This window comes from Mytilus trossulus, chromosome 7 (genome assembly GCF_036588685.1).
Source record: "Mytilus trossulus isolate FHL-02 chromosome 7, PNRI_Mtr1.1.1.hap1, whole genome shotgun sequence".
In the NCBI taxonomy this organism is placed as follows: Eukaryota; Metazoa; Mollusca; class Bivalvia; order Mytilida; family Mytilidae; genus Mytilus; species Mytilus trossulus.
In genome coordinates, this window is record NC_086379.1 from 78679147 (window position 1) to 78707121 (window position 27975).

The 27975-nt window shown below is 31.8% G+C and overlaps 1 protein-coding gene across 1 annotated transcript in view; it reads right to left on the reverse strand.

Moving 5' to 3' along the window:
* LOC134726695 (meiosis inhibitor protein 1-like) overlaps positions 1-21937 on the reverse strand; it is a 44064-nt gene extending 22127 nt beyond the window's left edge. Inside the window, exons 1-11 of the mRNA XM_063591111.1 lie at positions 21836-21937; positions 21353-21458; positions 18265-18465; positions 12687-12899; positions 11778-11823; positions 10206-10276; positions 9019-9118; positions 8396-8530; positions 7540-7716; positions 7046-7193; positions 5447-5607 (exon numbers count right to left, since the gene is read on the reverse strand). Of these exons, the coding sequence (XP_063447181.1) occupies positions 5447-5607; positions 7046-7193; positions 7540-7716; positions 8396-8530; positions 9019-9118; positions 10206-10276; positions 11778-11823; positions 12687-12899; positions 18265-18465; positions 21353-21458; positions 21836-21937 (1460 nt within the window). The remainder of the gene's footprint in view (positions 1-5446; positions 5608-7045; positions 7194-7539; positions 7717-8395; positions 8531-9018; positions 9119-10205; positions 10277-11777; positions 11824-12686; positions 12900-18264; positions 18466-21352; positions 21459-21835) is intronic.
* Between the last annotated feature and the right edge of the window lie 6038 nt (positions 21938-27975).

Consider the following 27975-nt stretch of genomic DNA (forward strand, 5'->3'; position numbering starts at 1 on the left):
CAACAGACACCATGTTATTAGACAGGGGTCTACATGCTGTAGGTTTGTATGTGAATCCCTGAAATACAGACAACAGACACCATGTTACTAGACAGGGGTCTACATGCTGTAGATTTGTATGTGAATCTCTGAAATACAGACAACAGACACCATGTTACTAGACAGGGGTGTACATGCTGTAGATTTGTATGTGAATCCCTGAAATACAGACAACAGACACCAAGTTATTAGACAGGGGTCTACATGCTGTAGATTTGTATGTGAATCTCTGAAATACAGACAACAGACACCATGTTACTAGACAGGGATCTACATGCTGTAGATTTGTATGAGAATCTCTGAAATACAGACAACAGACACCATGTTACTAGACAGGGTTCTACATTCTGTAGGTTTGTATGTGAATCTCTGAAATACAGACAACAGACACCATGTTACTAGACAGGGATCTACATGCTGTAGGTTTGTATGTGAATCTCTGAAATACAGACAACAGACACCATGTTACTAGACAGGGATCTACATGCTGTAGATTTGTATGTGAATCTCTGAAATATAGACAACAGATACCATGTTACTAGACAGGGGTCTACATGCTGTAGGTTTGTATGTGAATCCCTGAAATACAGACAACAGACACCATGTTACTAGACAGGGATCTACATGCTGTAGATTTGTATGTGAATCCCTGAAATACAGACAACAGACACCATGTTACTAGACAGGGGTCTACATGCTGTAGGTTTGTATGTGAATCCCTGAAATACAGACAACAGACACCATGTAATTAGACAGGGGTCTACATGCTGTAGGTTTGTATGTGAATCCCTGAAATACAGACAACAGACACCATGTTACTAGACAGGGGTCTACATGCTGTAGATTTGTATGTGAATCTCTGAAATACAGACAACAGACACCATGTTAATAGACAGGGGTCTACATGCTGTAGATTTGTATGTGAATCTCTGAAATACAGACAACAGACACCATGTTAATAGACAGGGGTCTACATGCTGTAGGTTTGTATGAGAATCCTTGAAATACAGACAACAGACACCATGTTACTAGACAGGGATCTACATGCTGTAGGTTTGTATGAGAATCCCTGAAATACAGACAACAGACACCATGTTACTAGACAGGGATCTACATGCTGTAGGTTTGTATGTGAATCCCTGAAATATAGACAACAGACACCATGTTTATAGACAGGGATCTACATGCTGTAGATTTGTATGTGAATCCCTGAATTACAGACAACAGACACCATGTTAATAGACAGGGATCTACATGCTGTAGATTTGTATGTGAATCTCTGAAATACAGACAACAGACACCATGTTACTAGACAGGGGTCTACATGCTGTAGGTTTGTATGAGAATCCCTGAAATACAGACAACAGACACCATGTTACTAGACAGGGGTCTACATGCTGTAGGTTTGTATGTGAATCTCTGAAATACAGACAACAGACACCATGTTACTAGACAGGGGTCTACATGCTGTAGATTTGTATGTGAATCTCTGAAATACAGACAACAGACACCATGTTACTAGACAGGGATCTACATGCTGTAGATTTGTATGAGAATCTCTGAAATACAGACAACAGACACCATGTTACTAGACAGGATTCTACATTCTGTAGGTTTGTATGTGAATCTCTGAAATACAGACAACAGACACCATGTTAATAGACAGGGATCTACATGCTGTAGATTTGTATGTGAATCCCTGAAATACAGACAACAGACACCATGTTATTAGACAGGGGTCTACATGCTGTAGGTTTGTATGTGAATCTCTGAAATATAGACAACAGATACCATGTTACTAGACAGGGGTCTACATGCTGTAGGTTTGTATGTGAATCCCTAAAATACAGACAACAGACACCATGTTACTAGACAGGGGTCTACATGCTGTAGGTTTGTATGTGAATCTCTGAAATATAGACAACAGATACCATGTTACTAGACAGGGGTCTACATGCTGTAGGTTTGTATGTGAATCCCTAAAATACAGACAACAGACACCATGTTACTAGACAGGGATCTACATGCTGTAGGTTTGTATGTGAATCCCTAAAATACAGACAACAGACACCATGTTATTAGACAGGGATCTACATGCTGTAGGTTTGTATGTGAATCTCTGAAATATAGACAACAGATACCATGTTACTAGACAGGGGTCTACATGCTGTAGGTTTGTATGTGAATCCCTAAAATACAGACAACAGACACCATGTTACTAGACAGGGATCTACATGCTGTAGATTTGTATGTGAATCCCTGAAATACAGACAACAGACACCATGTTACTAGACAGGGATCTACATGCTGTAGGTTTGTATGTGAATCCCTGAAATACAGACAACAGACACCATGTTATTAGACAGGGGTCTACATGCTGTAGGTTTGTATGTGAATCCCTGAAATACAGACAACAGACACCATGTTACTAGACAGGGGTCTACATGCTGTAGATTTGTATGTGAATCTCTGAAATACAGACAACAGACACCATGTTAATAGACAGGGGTCTACATGCTGTAGATTTGTATGTGAATCTCTGAAATACAGACAACAGACACCATGTTAATAGACAGGGGTCTACATGCTGTAGGTTTGTATGAGAATCCCTGAAATACAGACAACAGACACCATGTTACTAGACAGGGATCTACATGCTGTAGGTTTGTATGTGAATCCCTGAAATACAGACAACAGACACCATGTTAATAGACAGGGATCTACATGCTGTAGGTTTGTATGTGAATCCATGAAATACAGACAACAGACACCATGTTAATAGACAGGGATCTACATGCTGTAGGTTTGTATGTGAATCTCTGAAATACAGACAACAGACACCATGTTACTAGACAGGGGTCTACATGCTGTAGGTTTGTATGTGAATCCCTGAAATACAGACAACAGACACCATGTTACTAGACAGGGGTCTACATGCTGTAGATTTGTATGTGAATCTCTGAAATACAGACAACAGACACCATGTTACTAGACAGGGATCTACATGCTGTAGATTTGTATGAGAATCTCTGAAATACAGACAACAGACACCATGTTACTAGACAGGGTTCTACATTCTGTAGGTTTGTATGTGAATCTCTGAAATACAGACAACAGACAACCATGTTACTAGACAGGGATCTACATGCTGTAGGTTTGTATGTGAATCTCTGAAATACAGACAACAGACACCATGTTACTAGACAGGGATCTACATGCTGTAGATTTGTATGTGAATCTCTGAAATATAGACAACAGATACCATGTTACTAGACAGGGGTCTACATGCTGTAGGTTTGTATGTGAATCCCTGAAATACAGACAACAGACACCATGTTACTAGACAGGGATCTACATGCTGTAGATTTGTATGTGAATCCCTGAAATACAGACAACAGACACCATGTTACTAGACAGGGGTCTACATGCTGTAGGTTTGTATGTGAATCCCTGAAATACAGACAACAGACACCATGTTATTAGACAGGGGTCTACATGCTGTAGGTTTGTATGTGAATCCCTGAAATCCAGACAACAGACACCATGTTACTAGACAGGGGTCTACATGCTGTAGATTTGTATGTGAATCTCTGAAATACAGACAACAGACACCATGTTAATAGACAGGGGTCTACATGCTGTAGATTTGTATGTGAATCTCTGAAATACAGACAACAGACACCATGTTAATAGACAGGGGTCTACATGCTGTAGGTTTTGTATGAGAATCCCTGAAATACAGACAACAGACACCATGTTACTAGACAGGGATCTAAATGCTGTAGGTTTGTATGTGAATCCCTGAAATACAGACAACAGACACCATGTTAATAGACAGGGATCTACATGCTGTAGGTTTGTATGTGAATCCCTGAAATACAGACAACAGACACCATGTTACTAGACAGGGATCTACATGCTGTAGGTTTGTATGTGAATCCCTGAAATACAGACAACAGACACCATGTTACTAGACAGGGATCTACATGCTGTAGATTTGTATGTGAATCTCTGAAATACAGACAACAGACACCATGTTACTAGACAGGGGTCTACATGCTGTAGGTTTGTATGTGAATCCCTGAAATACAGACAACAGACACCATGTTACTAGACAGGGATCTACATGCTGTAGGTTTGTATGTGAATCCCTGAAATACAGACAACAGACACCATGTTACTAGACAGGGATCTACATGCTGTAGATTTGTATGTGAATCTCTGAAATACAGACAACAGACACCATGTTACTAGACAGGGGTCTACATGCTGTAGGTTTGTATGTGAATCCCTGAAATACAGACAACAGACACCAAATTAATAGACAGGGGTCTACATGCTGTAGGTTTGAATGTGAATCTCTGAAATACAGACAACAGACACCAAGTTAATAGACAGGGATCTACATGCTGTAGGTTTGTATGTGAATCCCTGAAATACAGACAACAGACACCAAGTTAATAGACAGGGGTCTACATGCTGTTGATTTGTATGTGAATCCCTGAAATACAGACAACAGACACCATGTTAATAGACAGGGGTCTACATGCTGTAGATTTGTATGTGAATCCCTGAATTACAGACAACAGACACCATGTTACTAGACAGAGGTCTACATGCTGTTGATTTGTATGTGAATCCCTGAAATACAGACAACAGACACCAAGTTACTAGACAGGGGTCTACATGCTGTTGATTTGTATGTGAATCCCTAAAATATAGATACATAATAAATTTCAACCTTTTTATGCATCAAATCACACAAGACATGTATAGAGACATATTTATATTGTAAATTGATAATCCATTACAACAATCTCAGTTGTTTAAGAACTCTAGAAACATGTACAATATAATGATAAAATATTTCAGCACATGTTATACAGTACAGAAATGAAATAGCTATTGAAGAGCAAACAAGATTTTTTAAATTACAAAGTCACTGTAAAAGTAAAATAACAAAATTTAAAGAAAAATAACTCTTAGAAATGGATTTACTTTACTCTACATAAATTTAAATAGACCTGGTTAAATGACAAATGATTAAGCCCAATTGAAAAAAAGGTAGATACTTATAAACCTCATTACACATTATGTACCTGGGTCTAAATATATACCCACATATATAATATTTGGAACAAGAGGAGGCACAAAGTTAAAAGAAAATATACCATAAAACATGTGGAAAGTAACCTAACTTTAACTAATTACAGTGGTCAAACAATCTGCTGTGGAGTCATTTATTCTTGTGGATGCATTTTTTGGGGCAATTGATGAAAACTTGTATTTTCATGGATATTTAATTTCATCGTTTGGCTAAAGTCTGCATACTACCTTTTTCGAAAATTTGTAAACCCACTAATTCCACAAAAATAAGTATTCAATGAGGATTAATCCACAGTTATACCTGAGAGAACATCTTATATTAACAGCTTTAGACAGCAATCCTCCACAAGTTAACTGTGATACAATGTTTTTGTGCTCTATTTGATCTAATTGTTGTAAACTGCTTAGTAACTGGAAAAGTAAACAACAATGGTCTGGGCTGTCTTTATTGTCAAGGAGACTCTGAAAAATAGTTCAGCAATCAATTTTTATTTCAAAAAAACCTTCTTGTGATGGATCTGACTTTTTGTGGTGTGGGAAGGAGATGTGTTTAGGACAGAGATAACTTTTAACAATAAGACAAAAACATTCTTTTGGAGCAATAAATAATATCTACTATAAACTTGTTATCTATATCAAATACATTTAGAATACCTGTAGCAGTAAAGAAAACTCTATCCTTTGACTGAATTTCTCTCACTGTTACATCATGAAGAGGACAAAATATATAAAGGTTAACAAATATTGATAATGTAACTTATTTTTGGGGTATTTTGTTTATACATGTCTAGATTTTCGATGGAGACTTGCCACATAGTCTATTCAGAGATAGATGTACTAAGAAGTCTTTCATAGTCAATGTTGTTAAAAGCTTACCTAACATTCATAAATAATTTAATTTTGGATGTAACACGTCTTCTGATTGGCTGACATTATTTTGTTATCAGCCCATAGACATAATTTAGTCATGCGATCGTGAGGTCATCAACGTTTTTTCATGGTTTTCTGCGGTTTAAAATGGAATTTAGAATTAAATTATAAGAAAATGATTGTAACATTTTTTTCTGTCTATTCGAATGTGGTGCACACTGTTAAATAACCTGCTGCACGCGTTATTCAGTGTGTGCACCAGTTTTTTTTATGTTATTTCTTCATAGACAGACAAGAATGTGTCCAAAGTACACAGATGCCCCACTCACATTATCCTTTTCCATGTTCCATGGACAGTGAAATTGGGTAATAATCTAATTTGGCATTAAAATAAGAAAGATTATACTATAGGGAACATATGTACTAAGTTTCAAGTCGATTGGACTTCAATTTTATCAAAAACTTCCTTGACTAAAAACTTTAACCTGAAATTCCCACTTTCATTTTCTATGTCCAGTGGACCGTCAAATTGGGGTCCAAAGTCTACTTTGGCTTTAAAATAAGAAAGATCATATCATAAGCAACAAGTGTATTAAGTTTCAAGTTGATTGGACTTCAGCTTCATCAAAAACTACCTTGACCAAAAACTTTAACCTGAAACTCGGACTTTCATTTTCTATGTTCAGTGGACCGTGAAATTGGGGTAAGAAGTCTAATTTGGCTTTAAAGTTAGAAAGATCATAGCAAAAGCAACAAGTGTTCTAAGTTTCAAGTTGATTGGACTTCAGCTTCATCAAAAATTACCTTGACCAAAAACTTTAACCTGAACTGATGGACGGACGCACAGACGGACGAAAGAACGGAGCGGAGCCACAGACCAGAAAACATAATGCCCCTCTACTATCGTAGGTGGGGCATAAAAAAATATTACAGTCATTCCTTAATTGTTCATTTTCAAATCTTTAACTTTAAAAATATATATTATAACAACCAAAGCATAGAAGCTAAATTATTCTAAAAATCACTTTACCACAGCTAAAGAGATAGTATTTTGTGACAGTATTGTGACTACTAGTTCTCCTAGACTTTCTATGGTAGATCCATTATTGTCTACAGCATCAGGAGCCAGGAAGGCAGACATACATGTTGATGGATCTCTCTTACAATCCATAACTAATCTAAGGAGAAAATTTATTCAAGTCTAATTAGAAATAAATTATGAAATTTTTGTTCAATCACAGAACAAATTTTAGATAGAAAATATAACAAACTTTTTTTGTAAATATTTTTAATTTTTGCTAAAATGCAAATAGCAGCTTATTACATAGTACAAAGTCATTATTTTCATAGATCTGTCGATTTTTTAATAAATGTAATGTCATCCTTAAAAACAATCTGTAAAGAGTAAAGTTTTATTCATTTTGAATTTTATATAAGTGGACAAATGAAATTTACCCTAATATTAGGATAAGGGACAATATCCAACATTTTTTTTTTAAATACAGTAGCAATAAAATTACAAACCTGCTTGCTGCTAACATTGCTTCACAATACAAACTGCTCACATCACTGACTCTGGTTTTAGATTTCTGTTTCTCAAATAGTTCTGTTTCACATACAAAAATCTGAACCTTTCCTGTCATCTTCTGAAGAATTGTCTTCAAATCTGAGACTGGAACAGGTCTCAACATATGTTCTTTTCTGAAATGTATTAAATTTGTCTTAAAATGTTGTATATTTTCTGTAAAGTAGTGGTTGAGGAAAAAAATGTGTCCCTCTTACAATACTTGATAAACTCCAAAAGGGTACAAATATAGTTTTGAGACTTTTGGAAACTTGTTATTAATACATGTGACTTGGGAAAAGTATCTGTTCATAACTAGCAATTTAATAAAGAGAAATGAAATCTTTATTTCAAAAAGTTGCTTTTAACTTGATTTCAAAGTTGGAATCGCTATATTTTTCAGGTGTTTTTTTTTAATAAATGCTCTCTGCACAAGACAATAACAACACTTGAATTGATACTATAGAATCAGATTATACTAAATATTTCAGAGCCTTTTAAAGCTTACTAAGCAGTATGTGTTTTGCACAATGTTGAAGGTTGAGCAGTAATCTATAGTTGCTTCAGTCTCATATAGTTGCTAACTCCTATGTCATTTGGTAACAAGTGGATAGCTGTTTCCTGAGCAATGATACTAAATTTTCTCATTTTTACTTACTGGTCATAAATTTGAAGATCAAATTTGCAACATCTACAATGACGCATAAAACATAGTTATTTGGAATGACAAAGTATCAACAAAGTTATTTGAGTGATTTAAAGTGATCTGTAAATGGCTAAAATAAGCAAACATATTTACATGATTTTTTTTCTCACCTCAAGAAGGCTTTTGTCATTTTCAAGGCTGCAGCAAAAACACCAGGGTGACTATGTTCAACTATACTTATAATGATATCTAGACATAACTTCAGAGTGGTACTATTTACAAACAATGGTGACTTAGATGGCTGTCTGAAAGAGAAATACATTTCTTATAATAACAATAAAAGACACTAAGTCATTTCACAGTGGTAAGATTTACCCAAGGATTACTTAAATAACTGTCTAAAAAGATTTTTTATATAATTTCTAAATATAACTAAACACAGTTTTTATACATGAACATGAACTAATTTTACATAAATAAAAGGAGCTATTGGGTATTTGTCAATAAGACAACCCAACAACAATACAAATCATCTAGAGAACATCTAGAAGTCAACATATAATCTTCTATACTAAATGGAAAGACCATAAAAAGATAAAATAAGGAGAACCTGTCGGGTAAATATATACATCTTTCCACAATTATGTCAAAATTTATTTAGACTATAAGCAAAAGTAGCATAAAAGATCATCTATTCACAAAAATAAAGCAGCAATGTCAAACAGTATATCACACCATTTTCCTTTAAAAAAAATCAAACTATTAAAGAACAGCAAATAGCAAAATAATTTACCTGTCAAATATGGTGCCAATGATTTCTATAATCTTCTTTGTGAGAACATAATGGTTCATGGTATTCAAGGTATGTAGTGTCTTCAACAGAACTTCTATACCTATAAAAAGTTCTTAGCATTCAAATATAAACCAAGCATTTAATAAATTTAGTCCTGGTATCTATGATGAGTTTATTTACAACCACTGGGTCGATGCCACTGCTGGTGAAGATTTATTTCCCCGAGGGTATCACAAGCCGAGTAGTCAGCACTTTTTGTGCTGACATAAATTGTCATTGATTTGGTTATATTTATATTACTGTTTACAAATTTTTGATTTTTTTTAAATACTAAGGCTTTTCTACCTCAGGCATAGATTGCCTAAGCTGTATTTGGCAAAACTTTTAGAAATTTTGGTCCTCAATGCTCTTCAACTTCGTACTTTATTTGGCCTTTTTAACTTTTTTGTTTTCAAGCGTCACTGATGAGTCTTTTGTAGACGAAACGAGCGTCTGGCGTATATACTAAATTTAGTCCTAGTATCTATGATGAGTTTATTTACATTTATTGAAAGGTCTTCAATGCTTCCACCATGTTGTCAAATATACTCATTAGGCAAGCAATAATTGATCAATCACATAAAATTATAAAACCATTTGACAGTTATAGAGAATTATATATTGCATCAATTTCTCCATCAAAGATCTTTGTTGGTTCAGTTTTTATCTAAAAATTGTGTTGAACAGTTTGTATATATCACCAAATGTGATGAAAAAAATACGAGAGTTACTTCTCTTTACACTCTACATCTCTACAGCTTCATATCAGCATTTTGAAATATGCCTAAAAAAACGAATTAATCTCAAGTAAACTATATTTACTACTTTTTCAAATATCTGAGTTGAAATCTTAAAAATAACTTAAATAAGATCAGATTTCAAACTAAAACCATGGAAAGGTATTAAGGAAATATGTCAAGTTTCTATAGCTAAAATAAACTCCTATTTACATGTTTACTATTTTACACAGAATTAATATTTTACACAGAATTAATATTTTGCTGTGATACTGTACAAATATCAATATCTGTTAGATCAATATGACCCTGATATCACACCAATTACAACAGGAAGTTTAGCTACTAGCAGTAAAAGACCCCAAAAATCATCCTAAAAAAATAACTCAATATAAACCTTAATTAACTTACCATATACTGAATGATTTCTAGAATAGAATTGTTCCATGTGACTAAGTGGCAGTAAACATTTTAGAATATGTCTGAAATACCAAAATAGTAATTATGATAAAGATTTTTAAGAAAAATAGAGAAATAAATTCCACTAAATGGATGCATATATAATAACAAGAACATTTAATTATTTTCAAATTACCATAATGAGTATACTGTACAGAAATATTCATATAAAATTATTCATATAAAATTATTACGACTAGAATTTTTTAATTCTTACATAAAAAACAATAACGTTAAAATGAATTAAATAATTTCTTTTTCTATTCTGTAACATGTTTTGATTTTCACAAAGAGTTCAATTGGTTTGAATTAAATAATAATGTACTGAAATTTATTTTAATCATATAATAAGTAACTTTTACAATAAAATAACAATCAATAAAATATAAACAACAATTAAAATAAAGTAAAGACCCAGCTGAATTTCAAAATACATGAATATAAAAGGAAATGATACATCAAAATTGTGCTGGTCCTAGCTTGAAATCAGACATTATTAAATGTGTAATTACAAATGGACACAAACATACTTCTTCCATTATTTTTATAGAACCCTAGTCAAAGACTAGTGATAAAGCTAAAACATTCTTTGTCTAAATTAATTTAAAGGATGAAAGATCACAAAAAATTGTAAATTTGGTGAATATGCAGCGATATTAAGCTTAATTATCTCCCCTTGAATTTGACTCAATTTTAGAAAGTTATCTCCACTTATTGAATAACTATCTCTTTTTTTTTTGGCATAATTAGAATAAAAGGTAATGTGAGGTATGTGTCCAAATGTCCAAATGCAGTAGTCACTACTAGGTACTTGGGGACATATGGGCATTCTTAAGTCAATTATAAACAAACATCTTTTCAATTAGATATAAGCCACTAAAAAATAAATGTCATACATTTTAATTTTATACATTTTAGTGATGGCAATTGGCACAATTATCATATATTTAAAAAAAAACAAGAATGTGTTCCCAGGACACGGATGCCCCACCTGCAATATCCTTTTTTATGAACAGTGGACCGCGAAATTGTGGTAAAAACTCTAATTTGACATTACAATTAGAAAGATCATATCATAGGGAACATGTGTACTGAGTTTCAAGTTGATTGGACTTCAACTTCATCAAAAACTTTAACCTGAAGCGGGACAGACGAACAAAAGGAGAAGAATGGACGCACAGACCAGAAAACATAATGCCACTCTACTATTGTAGGTGGGGATAAAAAAACACCATACAACTGCTTCCATCTCATTCTGGTTTACAATATAACATTAAGGATGTAAAGTGTACTTTTGTTTTTTCCATTGTCTTAACATAGCTTTGTTAAATTTTAAATCATATGACCCTGTTTTATACTAGACAAAATCCATATTTCATTAAATTTTGAAAATGCCCTGAATGTAGGCTATGATTAAGCTGTGTAAAGTTTAATCTACAGTGGAGTCATCGAAATAATATCGTAGTTATTTCCCTTTATATATGTAATGCTGGAAAAAAGAACAAAAACAAAACAATTTCTTACTCAATGTTCTGGGTATTTCTGGTATTTAGCCTCTCAAATAGAAATTCTGCACAAAAACATAATTGTGTTAATTGTTCCTTTATTATAAACACAGAGAACTATTTAAGTACCTATTGTATATAGTGCACTTTAGAAAGTAATGACTAAAGTGCAGGTTAATGTACTTGTGATGCTGTTTCTCACGAACTGAAACAATAAATATCTAATCATAGGTTCTTTTCTGACCTCTAATTCTAAGTCCTTAAAGAAATCTTTCATTTTATACTTAAGAGGATCACATGAACCTGTATTGGTCACCCAAATATTAATTTCAATAGCGTTTAACATGGATCCACTTCATTGTTGTGTTGTGGTGCTTATAATTTTACCTTAAAACCCCTTAATGGTCAAAATTGAATGCCTATTGTCAAATGTCTTGTTTTTTTATTGGGTCCAACATAAAGCTACATCCCAAATTTACATATAATAGGCAATACAAAAGATACAACATAACTTTCCATAAAAAAAAAATTCCAGGACTGGTTTTATTTAAGGGAGAGGGCTGAAGAAAAATATCTCTCTATATATCTTATATAGAGTCCAATAAAAAAAAGTTCACCACCTGCACAAATCACATAAGCCTACTTCTATTGATCAAATTTCCCGCAAAAAATACCAACCATATTTTTCCCCATATCAGTCTTATATTCAACAGTTAAACCTCCCTCTTCAAATTTTAATGAATGTTAATAACTTATACTGGGACTTTCAAATAAAACATTAAACTAGTTTTCTAAAAAACAATACATGTGTCAAATGAGGATATAAAATGAATAGCACATCTTGCTTGAAAACTTTATCTATTTTTCTTCCCTATTCCCTCATAATTCAACATATTAAGCTGAATTGGTCCACATGATCATTTAGTACCTAGGAGATCTGTCTGAAGAATATGGCAGGAGTAAGCTTGTTGGTTATCTCTTTGTATTATGCATGACAATATTTGTATAGCCAGTTGTTGTACAACTTCAATAGTACAAGCTACCATCTTCTTCAGTACTGCTAGAAGTGTTGTCCCATCAACAGTCAAGGTCATTATAAAATTTGTCCATCTCTCACTCAGCAGCAATTTTGCAAGCAAACCTAGTAAATGAAAACAATAAAAAAAAAATAATGTTAGGTAATTTTCTTAAATATTATTCTAGGTATGCTAAACCTTACAATGTTAAAAAGGTTGTTTGTTTTGCTACTTTAGAAATTACTGCTTTGTTTCCTTAAGATTTTTAAAAATGTAAAAATGAAACATTTGAAAACCTAAAAAAAACACACACTGTTTCCAGATTATATGATTTTTTTTATTACAATTTAAAAGCTTAAGGTGAAACTGCAAGTCAAAACTTCAAATTGAAAAACTGAAAACAAAAACTGATAAACTTCAATTTTAATATAAGTGTATGATTAGGCTTAGGACATTATGTGCATGCATATACCTATAAGCTGTATTGCTTTTGGTTTGAAATAAACTAAACCAAAACTAAACCTTCATCTGGTATACTTGAGAAGTAAAAAAACCATTCAATTGTATGGAACGCCATAGCTGTCTTATGTGTCTTTTTTATTGCTTTTCTATTATAAGATGGTGCTTTTCTATTATAAGATGGTGCTTTTCTATTATAAGATGGTGCTTTTCTATTATAAGATGGTGGTTTTCTATTATAAGATGGTGGTTTTCTATTATAAGATGATGGTTTCCTTTTATAAGATGGTGCTTTTCTATTATAAGATGGTGGTTTTCTATTATAAGATGGTGGTTTTCTATTATAAGATGGTGGTTTTCTATTATACGAAGGTGGTTTTCTATTATAAGATGGTGCTTTTCTATTATAAGATGGTGCTTTTCTATTATAAGATGGTGGTTTTCTATTATAAGGTGCTTTTTTATTATAAGGTGCTTTTCTATTATAAGGTGCTTTTCTATTATAAGGTGCTTTTTTATTACAAGGTGGTTCTCTATTATAAGGTGCTTTTCTATTATAAGGTGCTTTTCTATTATAAGGTGCTTTTTTATTATAAGGTGCTTTTCTATTATAAGGAGCTTTTCTATTATAAGGTGCTTTTCTATTATAAGGTGCTTTTTTATTATGTGATGGTGGTTCCCGTGATTAACCGGGAGTGTGGGGAAGCACTAATGACAGGACGATTGCCTGGATAGTGACAGGACGGTTGACCGGACGAGATATAAATAGTCATAACTTTTTTGTTATTCGGTAGATTGGTTTAATATTTGTAGACCTTAAAGGTATTAAAATATATTTTATGAAAATCAAAGAAAATAAGTGAAAAAAAATATTTTTGAGCAAATAAAGTTGACCGGACGGTATTCACACTCGTCGTTATACGCTGTACATATATTCAACTTGTTCAATTCAATTTAAAATATTTTATTGTTCAAATATCAAATGTACATTTAAACAAAGGGATTGGACAAAAGGCAGTGCCTATACAAATCCTTTCCCATACAAGATGGATTGAATAACATGCATGATAGTATATAATTTTCTGGTAAGTTAATAGATCATACGTTGTTGCAGTGAGTCAGGGAGGCAGTTCCTCCACTTCTTGGAGTATTTTTTGTGTATGCATTATATATAAATAACTATGTTAACAAAGTTAAAGCAAGATCACTGAAGGTGATGTCGAATTTTATACCAAAATAATAAGTGTTGGTTAGGAATCAAGTAGATCATAAAGTGATTTTTACTCAAATTCACAAGCTCACTGCAACAAAGTTGTTCTATTTATATGAATAAAAAGAATTCATTGGCCCTTTTTTGCAATACATAAATAATTTAGTGTACCATCTTATTACATGACTATTAATTTCTTGATTTTTGAAAATATAATTACTAATACAAAAAATAAAAAATAAAATATATATAAATTTATTTGCAAAAAGATGCTAAACACAATTGGTTGTTTTTTGTGTTAAAAGTTAGGTTTGTCTTTAATTAAGACTAAAGAGTGGTACACTGTGGTTATAGGCTGGTTTCTAAACAGTATATATCACATGAATTATTATAAAATCTTCCAGTTTCATGAATATATTGTTGTACATATGTAAATATCTCTGTGTTTTCGTCAATATTAAAGTCTGAGCAACCCTGTAGTAGGACATCAAGATTGACATTTTCAAAGTTACTTATTTTTTGAAAGAGCTCATATCTCTGATAAATGTAAAAATGGACAAACATAAAAGAAATGAATATTATCTTCTACTGGATCTCCACATGCACACATAGAGCTGTCCGACAAATGATCACAGAAGAGATGATCTTTTAGATCACTAGCCTCATTTCTTAATTGGCAGTGGATTATATTAACTTTACGTGAACCAGTGGAAAAGAAAACAGGACAAGGACTTATGTCCTCATTCAGTTTTCTTTTAAATGCTGTGAAGCTTAAAATATTTTTAACTTCTCCATCAAGGGAATTCCACTTTTCAAGAGTATGTGGAATAAAACTGTTTTTATAGGCTGTGGTTCGACACTGAGGAGTTTTAAATTCTCTTTTTTTTCTCAGACCATACTGGTCATTAGTGTTTGTATATGACAAGATATCAGCAGCAATATAATTAGGAATATCTCCAGAAATAGTTTTATGAAGAAACAATAATTTGTTTTTCTGACGTCAACAAGTGTTAATATCTTTGACAATATTTGTCCAAGTAATTCAGGAATCTGTGAGATTTAAAAACAAATTATACGAAAATATAAATTTATAGTAAAAAAAAATATTTTTCTGCTAAAAAAGTTGACCGGACTAAATTCACATTCGCCGATGTGTTTAACAGAGACATATATGATACATGAAGAGATTCGCACATCTATAATTGTATTTTAGGTCTTTGGCTTTAAATATATTAACAGAATTTTCTTTCTTCACAGAAGGTTGACTGTCAGTAGGAAGTATCTGATGATCTTGACTGCCATTATCAGCATACCTCAATCTTAGTAGATTTCGGTGTTTATACAACCTTTCTGTTTTGACTGAGGTATTTTTAACTTGGCTGGTGTTTTCAACTTGGCTGATGTTTTGTTGTTTTTGGAGACTGAGGTTCCAAGGGAAAGGACATTCAAATAATGTGCCTCCTAAGAGTCCGAGAAGCTCTCGGGATGCACGATTTTGCGTATTTTTTCAAGGCTTCTGGGGGTCTTGAGCGACCGCCAGACCCCTCACCGAATGATGAATATATTTTGCCTCACTTTTAAATTTAAATATAGTGACAGACTAGTTAGTGACAGTGCAGTATTATACAAGAGTAACTTTGTGCTCGATGCCCGTCCTTTATTTTCTATTGTAAAGTGTCTGAACACGACTGAATGCAAGTTTACTCCTTCGATGTTAAAGGTCATATTGGAATACATTGTTGTTGTTTTTTCAAAGGATTTGATACCGGCAGATTGGTGGTCTCACTTTAATTTAATCCATGTCAGCTATCTAGTTTTATCTTTAAAAAAAAGAGAGAGCCAGTTTTGTATGTTAATAAAAAGTTCAATTCACTGTAATCTTTGTTTGGATTCTGATTGCCATCTGATTATATAAGTTAATTCAATTAAATGTATTTGATGTCTCAGGTGTGAAAACTTAAATGACATGATTATTTGCTTGATTGGTGATTACGACAGGTGTCAAAATTAGATAGTAATCTAATTAAATACATGTAATAAATATTTTATATATCAGGTCTTCTAGTGTGCTGGTGAACTTACTCAAGTCAATATTTTGAGCTCAAAGTTTTTATTAATTTATTTTATTTTATTTATTTATTAATGAAATGCACATTTATACCCCTGGGGGTTAATAAAAAAAGCACCTTATAATAGAAAAGCACCTTATAATAGAAAAGCACCTTATAATAAAAAAGCACCTTATAATAGAAAAGCACCTTATAAAAGAAAACCACCTTATAATAAAAAAGCACCTTATAATAGAAAAGCACCTTATAATAGAAAACCACCTTATAATAGAAAAGCACCATCTTATAATAGAAAAGCACCATCTTATAATAGAAAAGCACCATCTTATAATAGAAAACCATCATCTTATAATAGAAAACCACCATCTTATAATAGAAAAACACCTTCTTATAATAGAAAAGCACCATCTTATAATAGAAAAGCACCATCTTATAATAGAAAAGCACCATCTTATAATAGAAAAGCACCATCTTATAATAGAAAACCACCATCTTATAATAGAAAAGCATCATCTTATAATAGAAAAGCAATAAAAAAGACACATAAGACAGCTATGGCGTTCCATACAATTGGATCAAATCCAATAAGATCTAAATAAAACAGCAATACTTTTAAGAATATCTACTTTGTATGAGTGGAGTTGTAACATCAATAGAATATAAATCATTTTGGGTATAAAATCTAAATTGGTCTTCTACTTCATTCCAAACATTAAAAAAAAATAAAGGTAATGAAAATAGCATTGAATATCATAATAATAAAGTTCAAAACATAATTCATAATATATTTCCAATATAAAGATAATGAAAATAGCATTGTATATCATTACAATAAAGTTCAAAACATAATTTGTAATAAATTTCTATCTATACTTCTGATCACTTCCAGTTTAAAGAATGTTAATCTAAACACCCAACAGAGAAGTGTTATCAACTCCATCAGTGAAGAATGTTGTTTTGGTTACTTAATAAAACAGTCTATTACTTGAAGAAGATGTTTAAGTGCATTAAATCTGTAGATATTTACATAAAGGCTTTCTAGAGATGATTCTGAATCTATATCTTCTCTGATTACGTAATCAAAAGTAAATATTAATGGAATCTTATAATTAGCTTCAGATGGAGCATTAACTTATAAAACACAATTGTTCTTTTGTCTCATTGTAACATCTTCAGCTTATAAAATGTCTGATGTCTGTAATAAAATTATGAATATAATAACTATCTAACTTAAAATAGTTTGTCTAACATAATTTATAATAATTTGAGTTGGTTAATATAGTAATAGATCTTCTATCATCTTTTAATCCTATAATCACTATCCCATTTGAATCATTTAAATGGTTTTAAAAAATGTATAAGCTGATATCTGTACATAGCCCTTTTTGTATTGCTCTAATGTATAGTTTTATATTGGTTTTTTTTATATTGTTGCTTGCGGATTGGTTGCTTTTAATGTAACATTTTTTGTTTGTTAGGGTGTTTTTATGGGGAGAAGTGATGACGTAACCATTTCACTGTGTTATTTTAACATTATCAAGAAAATACCACTCTTGAACAAGTGTCAATTAAAGATAGGTACAAGAAACTTATATATCAGCTGTTTATCTATTTATAATTTAGAAGAAAATTGGTCAAACAAAATGCAGACATGTTTATTTTGGGTTTGGTATGTCCCATCTGGTATCGCCTCAGAGATTGCAGCACCTGTAAAGCTATGCAGATATGGTGTGTTAAGACTTTGATATTTACCCAAAGAATTCATCATTAATATCTGTGTTTTGGCAGAGTTAAGCATGCACACAAGATCTTCACACAGTTGTGTTAGTTGCCTAGGTGATAAAAAGTCTTCCCAACGACCTTCAAAGATGTAAACCATTATGAACAGAATAGCAGACTGAACATCTTCTTCTGGACAACATAGTCCTGTACACAACTTTGTAATTAACTGTTCTACAAGTAAATTTAAAATACTGTAATTGAATATGTCATTTTGTTAATAAATAAGCTTAATTGATTAGTAAATATCGATACTTTGCTTACTCAAAATATAATTAACCTTTGCTAATTGAATAGTTGTTTAGATTACAGGTATAGTTTGGTGCTATGAATTTCAAACCATTAAAACTAAAATAGGCTGACCCTCCCCCTTTATTAATGAACAATTATCAATTGTTTGTTATATGCAATAATAATCATAATTATATTGTATTGTCTGCATTGCTTAATAAATTAATACGCTAATAATGATAATATGCATGTAATGATAATATGGCTATAATAATATGTTTATTATTGATTAATAATTGTTTGTTGTATCTGTATTAATTATTATAATGATATTGTTTTGTCTTAATTTGTCTGTACCTGTTACTAAATTGATATGCATGTAAATGTAATGTTTGTTATTGAATAATTATTGTTTGTTATATGTATCAATAATCGGTGTTATATTGTATTGTGTGTTCCTCTTTCTTAATTGGTATGCCTGTAATGATAATATATGTTTGTTATTGAATAATTATTGTTGTTATATGCATTAATTATCATATCTATATTGTATTGGCTGTATCTATTAATTGATTGATATGCATGTAATAAGCCCTTAGTATATAATGATTTGGAAAATAAGTATATAAGTACATGTAGTATATGAGAAGTAATACATATGTAGTACAAATATTTTCATATGATCATAATATTTTGTGTCCATGTTGTTATAATTTACACAGAGAAAACATTTGTGTCATCATGATAACATGTAATTTTGTAAGTTTGATGTGTTTGGACTTTTGATTTTGCCTTTTGATTTTTGATTTTCCTTTTTGAATTTTCCTCGGAGTTCGGTATTTTTGTGTTTTTACTTTTTGCAGGTGTTAAGAGTTGGCGGAAAAAATGGGGGTGTCTTTTTCTTAATTTTTGTGTGTTACATGCAAGTTACTTGTAAATCTTAAGCTGCACTACTATTTTATAACTGGTTAAACAAGAACTGAAGTTATTTTAAATTTGCATGCATATTATTAATTTTTATTACATATATTAAGTATTTTATGGATAATATCATTGCATAGTTCAATTGTTGTTTGAAGCTCAGGGCAAATTAGCTTTTCTGTGGTTAATAAAAGGCTGATCCATTTGAATATTCACAGAACCAAGCCATACACTGAGCCCTTATTTATATGCATCCTTTTACTTTATAAGATGGTAAGAGGTAATTTGTCACTGGAGTTGTGATAGAAATGACAATTAGACTACTAACCATCAGAGTTAAATTTAAATGATAGGAAGCAGTTATCCGCCACCTTAAAGCCTTCAACAAAGAAACAAAAAATAATGTATAGTTGGATAAAAAAAAAAGGCCCATACATGAAAAATATGAAAGAATTAAAACAGGAAAACAAATAGCCTTTAGTAACTTCCAAAAACAAACAATTGAAATAAAAAAAAGGCATTACTCAAAAACAACTACTGTACTTCTTCAGGCTCCTGACTTAGGGCAAGCAAAAAACAACGAGGCAGGGTTAAACATCTGTGTGAGTGCCCAACTCTCCCCTTAACCTGGGACAGCACAACCTTAGAACAAACTGTGAAAATATATTGCAAGTAGGTGAACTAAAAGGATTGGTATACGGTGCAAAAAAAACCTAACATAGAAACAGTGGACACAAAGAACTGAAATAAGAGTACTTTGAGTCACTGAAAGGTAATTAGAAACAATATAACTCAGAAATAAATCATGTTCTCCCAAAAATATTGATAAACCATATGGGAGTATTCATTTTGAAAGTTTTTATTATGGACAATCAATGCATTTGAATGAGGACATGTGGTTGGAAGACCTTACCCCTTTTTTTTTTATATCTTGGGTTTGTAACCCTCATTTTGAAAATATCTGGATCCGCCCCTGCATGGGTTTGATAAAATGTTAAGGTATTAGTTAACTATTAATATATCATATTGATCTACTTTTTGTAATATAAATTGACTATTGGGTCTATTTTTATGGTAACCTTTATCAGCACATTTCTCATGTGAGAGTGTGTGCATCTAAATCTTTTCCCTAATAAAAAATACTTTCATCAGGTGTAAACATGAGTTTTCAATTGATACCCCTCCCATCCCCTCCTGTGAAGGAAAGAGGATCATCTTCTGTCTATATTGATAATATTACTTATCAATTATTAACCTTACTTCCTTCAATCTTATCTTCATTCATAAAACTAATGAGCTTAATCAAAAACTACAAGTGTGTCAATATGTATTCCTTTTGATGTTCATTGCACTGAAGTAATTTGATTAATGGGAGAAGCAGAAAGGCAGCTTAAGCTCTTCTCTCTGTCTATATCAATCAAGTTTTGGTTATTGCATGTGTCTGGTGTAGATCACACACATGTAGATGTACTAATTCAAATCAGCAGATATGAAGAGAATTAATCATCAGTTTCATGCTCAGGTTGATGAGCTTCTCACTGTTCTATGGCAATTTGACACAACTTTCGATATACATATTAAAAATAATTCATCAAATATATTTAGCATAGATCACTTAAAACACTACTTAAATACATTTTAATTGCAAGTTTTTGAAACATGTTCATTTATGTTTTTTGGCACTTGACCTTTTTAAGTTGTAGAGGTGGCCTGGGTCATAAACAAATATTATTTTTGAAAGTCAAAATAATTATAAGGGATCTTGCTATTATAGATGTAAACTCTGTGAATAAAATCTAATGAAATCAATTTAGGCACTATTCACTTTTCTTCAAATAAAAGTGCAAACAAGTTAGTTACTATAGTCCAGTACTGACTAGCATGGGGTTCAAATTATAATTGAATTTACCATAATGTTGTAAGAACTTGTCTGACAGCTCAGAGAACTTTTGAACCAGTCTTCCCAACAGAAGATATAAAGGCAACAATTCCTTGTGGCTGTTTATGACTTCCATCTGGAAAATATGAAAAAAAATATTGGTCCTGTTAGTGTTGGAACTATGAACTTATTGGTAAAAATTGACAAAATTCACTGTCAGTAATACTAATCAATATTAATTATAATAATAATGATATATTTTATCATAGTGTCACATATTTGATCAGACATATATATATATAGAATTACATAAACACAACACAGCAAATATTGAGTCTTATGTAGACTTTTGAGACACTACATGTACAAACATTTCTAAAATCTAAATGTTAATGAATGATTGAGTTAGCGGAAACTATAAAAAGGTATTTATTCTTGTTTTAAATTGAATATGTATTATATTTCACAACTAATATGAAATGATAATTATAGTATAAGAGGAGTGGCACTAACCTTGCTCTCAATATCTTGGAGTATAAAGTCAATGATGTCTGCAGAATCACATCTTTGAACAAGTTTTAAGCAAGCTGTTAAGCAAATGTAAAAGAATTTCATTGGAACTTATTTCACCTAGATGCAGACATAAATTCCAGGATGCTTCCAAATACTTATTTACATATAAAACCTACTAGTGAGATTTTAAAGTCAGGCATAAAACTTAATGAAATTCCTTGTGAGGCAAAAAATGAAGGATATCAGGTATAGAAACCAATATAAGCGTGAACACAAAACACAGCCAAAGGAAACTGAGGAAAAAATATAGGTCACAGGAACTTTATTTTGTCTAAATCCTGTAAAACTAGGAGGTTATGCATATTTGACAATTAAGTATTTTTGAGTTTTTGTATCTTTCCTCTTTGCACCCATGATTCATTGACCAATAAAAATACTGTTCATAATCATTGCAAGTGACATTAAAAATAACAACAACATTGACTTCCATCAGTACTTACCATCCGAAGATGCACCAATAAAGGTTGCATCATCTGTCTGAAGCAAAGCATCTGTAAAAATATAAATGCCTGATAAAATTGGTGGTTTGTATGTCCAAGGCACTATTCTAGAATTATCATTATCAGGTAGTCTCAAAAACAAAACACAATTTTATCATCCTAATTTGCTCTCAAGAGTTTTTTAAAACCAAAGTAACCACCTTTCTTTTATTTTTTTACAATGGACTGCAAAGATTACTTTCCTAAATTTTACACAAAATATTGCACTAAAAAAACTGTGAATAATTCAACTCCCCTACCTGAAAGAACTACAAAAATTTCCTTCCAATACACACTTATAATACATCAGGTAGGAAATACAAAAAAAATAAAATTACAAATTTGTGAAGGACAAATTATCTCCCCTGTCCTTTTCATAAGTCATACTATTTATTTGTACAGATCTGAGATGAGTGTCATAATCTACTACAACTTCACATTTTACATATATCTAAAATTTTTAATTCTTGTGAATCAGAAGCCCAAAGACTTTGTCTAACAAAATCTTTTTAATAATTTACATGCCAGTTATTTTGCTTTTTTACCTAAAATAACATGAATGATATGATAGGTTACATCTTGATCAGACTTTAAATCTTGAAGTACAGTTGGTATCTGGACCAGCTTTGTCAATAAAGCTATGGATGGTGTCTTTCTCAAATGGGATATCTGTGGATCTTCTATTGTCTGTACAATACATGCAACACATGCCACCATGTGATCTGTTGAGTAAATCCACTTCTTGTCATGGCTTATATGGTCTTTATGGAAGTCTTCACACATTCTGAAAAATTGATGGAAGTTTCATGAGCATGAACTGACTTAAGATACAGTGATCTATGTAATGTTACCCTCTGATTTTATTGTAAGGGATACAAGGGTCCTGGAAATACATCTCTGGGAAGACAAAAACAGCTGGTAGGATAACATCATGGTTATATATTTTACTAGTAAGAACTGTATGTCAAATAAAAAAAAGTCAAAATATATTTATCTAGATAAAGATGTTATATATATTATGTTCTCACTTTTACCAGAAACAAATATTTTTTTTAATTTTTTAAGCTAACCAAAAATGTTTCATTTGTTATGCTTGAACATTTTGGGGGATTTAAAATTATATAGGGATGAAGAAAATAAGGAACTGGGTGATACTGTTAATAGTAAAATAATTAATTAATTATAGAAATGGGGAATGTGTCTTTCAAAGTTGTTTTAGTTTTACAGTCACCACACACACAATTTGAACGTCAAATAACGAGCAGTGTTTTCCTGTCACACTTCTTATACCCAAGAATTTGTTCTACATAAACTCATGAACGTATGTTTACGTGTTAAAATATGTTAAAGCAGACACGTTCTGGTCCAAGTAGCAAATTTGAAAATATCGTGCGCTTCAACTTTCATATCTTTCTAAGTTTTGCATTGTACACTAATTCGATCTCCAAATAAAAAGAGCGCTTTTCAACTGCTTCACTCTTCAGATCGGTCTCTCTGCGGTTATAAAGATGTTCTAGGATAGTAAATGTTTAGATGAAGATGAAGACGGCATTGCAGAAGAAAAAAAATTTCTTTCACATTTCAAATTCTCAAAATAACAACAGAAAATATACCCTATGGAAATAATTCAATAAGTGATGATAAACTTTTCATCAAAGTTTCAGATTTTTTAAGAAATGCCACTCGTATGATTCTTACTGTATGGCAAGACGGTTTCTAGATATAATATTAATTTCAAGGTATCTTATAAGTTAACCAGATATCTTATAAAATATATTTTAAACTTAATTAATATCTTATATAATTATTGAGACATCTTATATTTTTCCTCAATCCTCAATCTTATGGCCTTATGGCACAACTCTTCTCATTGGTGCATATTACGCCCTATGTATATCTTCCTCCATGTATTTTCTTCCATGTACTTTAATTTTGTTATTGCTGTTGCTGTTTTAAGTCGTCCTGAACTTACATGCATGAAATGTTTGCCACTGGACCGTTAACTTCAATCAACAATAAATCATATATCTGCCATGGCGGTCGAGTATCACAAAACTTTCTGGTCAGGCCGGGTATATTGAAATAAGAGATAATTCAGAAACAAATATCCAATAATCTGTAGTCTTGTTGTCAAAGAAATATACAAGTAAATTCACTAATCTATTTATTAAAATTCCATTCCGGACACTATTTACATAACATACAGTTTACAAAATGCATAGTTCATATATTCATTGGCACATTACTTTCACACATCAAAAATGGATTTCATTTCAATTCCGCATCAAAATCAGCAACAGTGTCCAATACTGTGCACACCACAGAAAAACGCCACAGGCATAGTGTTCTAAACCACGCAACAGTCTGAGCGGACAAAATATCAAGAGTACATACAGTTGAATAGTAACGACACAACTTTCTATGAATCTATAAGTTCTCCAAAATAAATCGACTAAAAACTGCCCAGAATAATAAAATCCTTTTAACGTTTCATAATGTATAGTTCCTTTCTCACCTTCAATTCTTTTTTAAATAACTTTTCACATTGTATTGTTCTTAAACTTCTTGCCTTCAATCTCCCCAAACACTAAAACAGAAAGCTCTTATATACCTATGATCTCCAAATATTCTCCAAATATTCTCCAACTGACCTAAATATTCTCCAAATATTCTCCAACTGACCTAAATTGCCACCAAATATGCACCAAAATTGCACCAACCTATTTATACATAATACAATACTACTTAAACTAACACATGCTAAAAGGCTATGACCTCTATGGAATCAGATACATTACAAACTACTGATAACTATACTAGCTATGATACAAAAATAAAATGTAAAAGAATGAAATAAATGACTTTAGCAGATGATAACCAAAACATTAATATGACGGAAATAATTACAGTGGACATAAAATTACACTTGTACATATCTATTCTAAAGGTAACTTTTAAACAGATATTTTATGTGATATCTGGTATAGTTACAATGTAACAGGCTATCTTTTAAAGTATATATTATATCTTAATATAAGATATCTCAAGTTTTAAAATAAACTGAAGATGATATCTTTTCAACAAAATGAAATGTGTCTTATAACCTATAGATATCTTTAGAAACTGTTAAACGTAAAAGATATCTTAAAAATGAAATAAATATAAAAAAAAAACGGCTTGCCATATGTCTATAGGTAATCTTTAGTTGTAATGAATTGCAGTCAGAATTTTACAGAGTTTTCATGAATTTTTAACATAAAATTATTTTCAAAAAGAATAATTAGGTGTAGCATGCGATTGACTAATACGATTTTTTTTATTAGATTTCATTGACTTTGAACTAGTTTTGTATTCGCTTTCTATCATACATAAACGGTGTTCTTTTTGTGGTTAGGGATGAGGGATGGATAAATATACCCTGTCAACGGTCCAGTCTGTGTTAATGTTTGATGTGTCTCTGGTTTGTATCGATATAATGCTTTTTTTAACGGATTTTTACAGTTTGCTCCTATGTTGTGATGTTACACCACTGTTCCAGGTTAGGGGAAGGGGGGGGGGGGGTAAACAAGTTTAACCACATCGACTGTCGTTGATTATAGTCTGGCAAATTCGTTTTTCGTCAATTGTTTTGTTCTGTGTTAGTTCGTTAGTCTTCTCAATTTCACTGTTTCACATTTTGCATGTCGGGCCTTATTTTTGAAGATCTCACGGGTGCCTATACTTGCCAACATCCACCTTATTTCAACATTGTTTGATAGGTGCCTCATTTGAAATTATACTTATTCTCCCTATTCTTATACAGATTTTTACCGTTTATTCATTGTTAAATTAATATTCAAAATGACCTGCACCTAACCCGCCTAGAAACATTAAGTTAGGCCAATCTGCATAACCTGTATCCAGAAAAAAATCAATAGAACATATTGAATTCGTCAAGTCTCGGTTATTGTATAGAAAGGTATATACTATGAAAATTAGAGCACGGGGCTTTGCCCCAAGCTCTTATTTTCATAGTATATACCTCTCTATACAATATCCAATTTAGCGCATATTTACAACTTGAGTAATTTTGTAATTAGTCTATTGATATGTTTTGGCTGACTGGATGTAGCTCAATTACGTAGTGTTGTAAATCTACTCACTATAATATCATTGTAAAAATGGGATTTCAAAAGGCCCTTGAATTTAGAATGTAAAGAAGGTATCTGCTGGTGTAAGTATGCTTATTGATAGAAAGCGTTGTTTTACTATACATGTACTTATTTACATGGTAAGATGACAAAATGAATTGACCAAGAGTAGACAATTCTTAAATTGCAGTGAAAGCTTTACATTCTTGAAAACATTTTTCTAATTTCACATAAAACCTAAAACTATTTTTACAATGCTTTAGAATGAGTACAAAAAGTTGGATCCCCTCCCACATCTTTGATTGAAACACCTTTTAAAAATGGCTGGATCTGCCCCTGGTATGTACCCATAGGTAGCCTAGTGGATAGTTTATATGCATGAAATATTTGTCACTGGACATTAGGCAACCAATTATCGACCAATATATGACTAAATATATCAAATTGCTTTATTAAGGAATCAACCATTTGATTTTCGGGGGGGGGGGGGGGGGGGCTATGGATTTATTTATTTTTTAAACTGGAAACAAACTTTTTTTCCAAAAAATATCCATAGCCATAGTTAAATTTGGAACACAGAATTTATTTCAAAATAGCCAGTAGCAATTTTTGTTCTATTATCTTGATTACAATACAATGAAATCTTAGCTACCTTTGTGGTCATTCATGCGTAGTTACTTAGTACACATGTAAGTATGTGCTAATACCAAGAAACACCTATAGATAATTATTACAATTTTCTAGGTCAATAAAGAATCAATTAGAGTGTTAAAAAAAACAATTTACTTGGTCCACTCCAGCATGGTTTGGCGATCAAAAGCCATGTAAAAGAACTACTTAAATTCACTCCTAATACCACGCATTTTAGATTGTTTCATGAATTATAAACAGCACACAAACTGACCACAGTAGCCGTTATGGATTTTTCAGAAAGCTTCTTTCAATATTTATATTTTACAGTTAGTGAATTTTAAACTAAAAAAGGCATCGATACTTATGTCTTAGAATGCATATTTGGTATATACCACAACCGTCAAATAGAAACTACGTTAGTTGACACGGACCATACTTTATTTATTGAACATTGGCATACTAAATGTATATTTTTGATTTCCCTATTGCCTTTAAATTTTAAGTATTTGTGCTGTTTGTTTTTAGCTGCTTTGTCTTGCATTGCCACTTTGGAACTTTCCGTTTATGATGTCCTTTCTGTCATCGTCTTTTTACTCGAGGTTGAAAACATAACTTCTTAGTTGATTTTAAAGCACCAATTATTTGATATGGATTCCATGGATCAAAATATCGCCCCCCCCCCCCCCTCCCCCATTAAAAGCTACGTTTTGGTGTTCCCTATACAACTTGCGAATATATGCAAAAGCTACATCAATTCCTGTAGATTTATATTCTGATATCAGCAAATACTTTGGTATATAAACAGTGTATACATATCTGTACCTACATATTTTGTGAT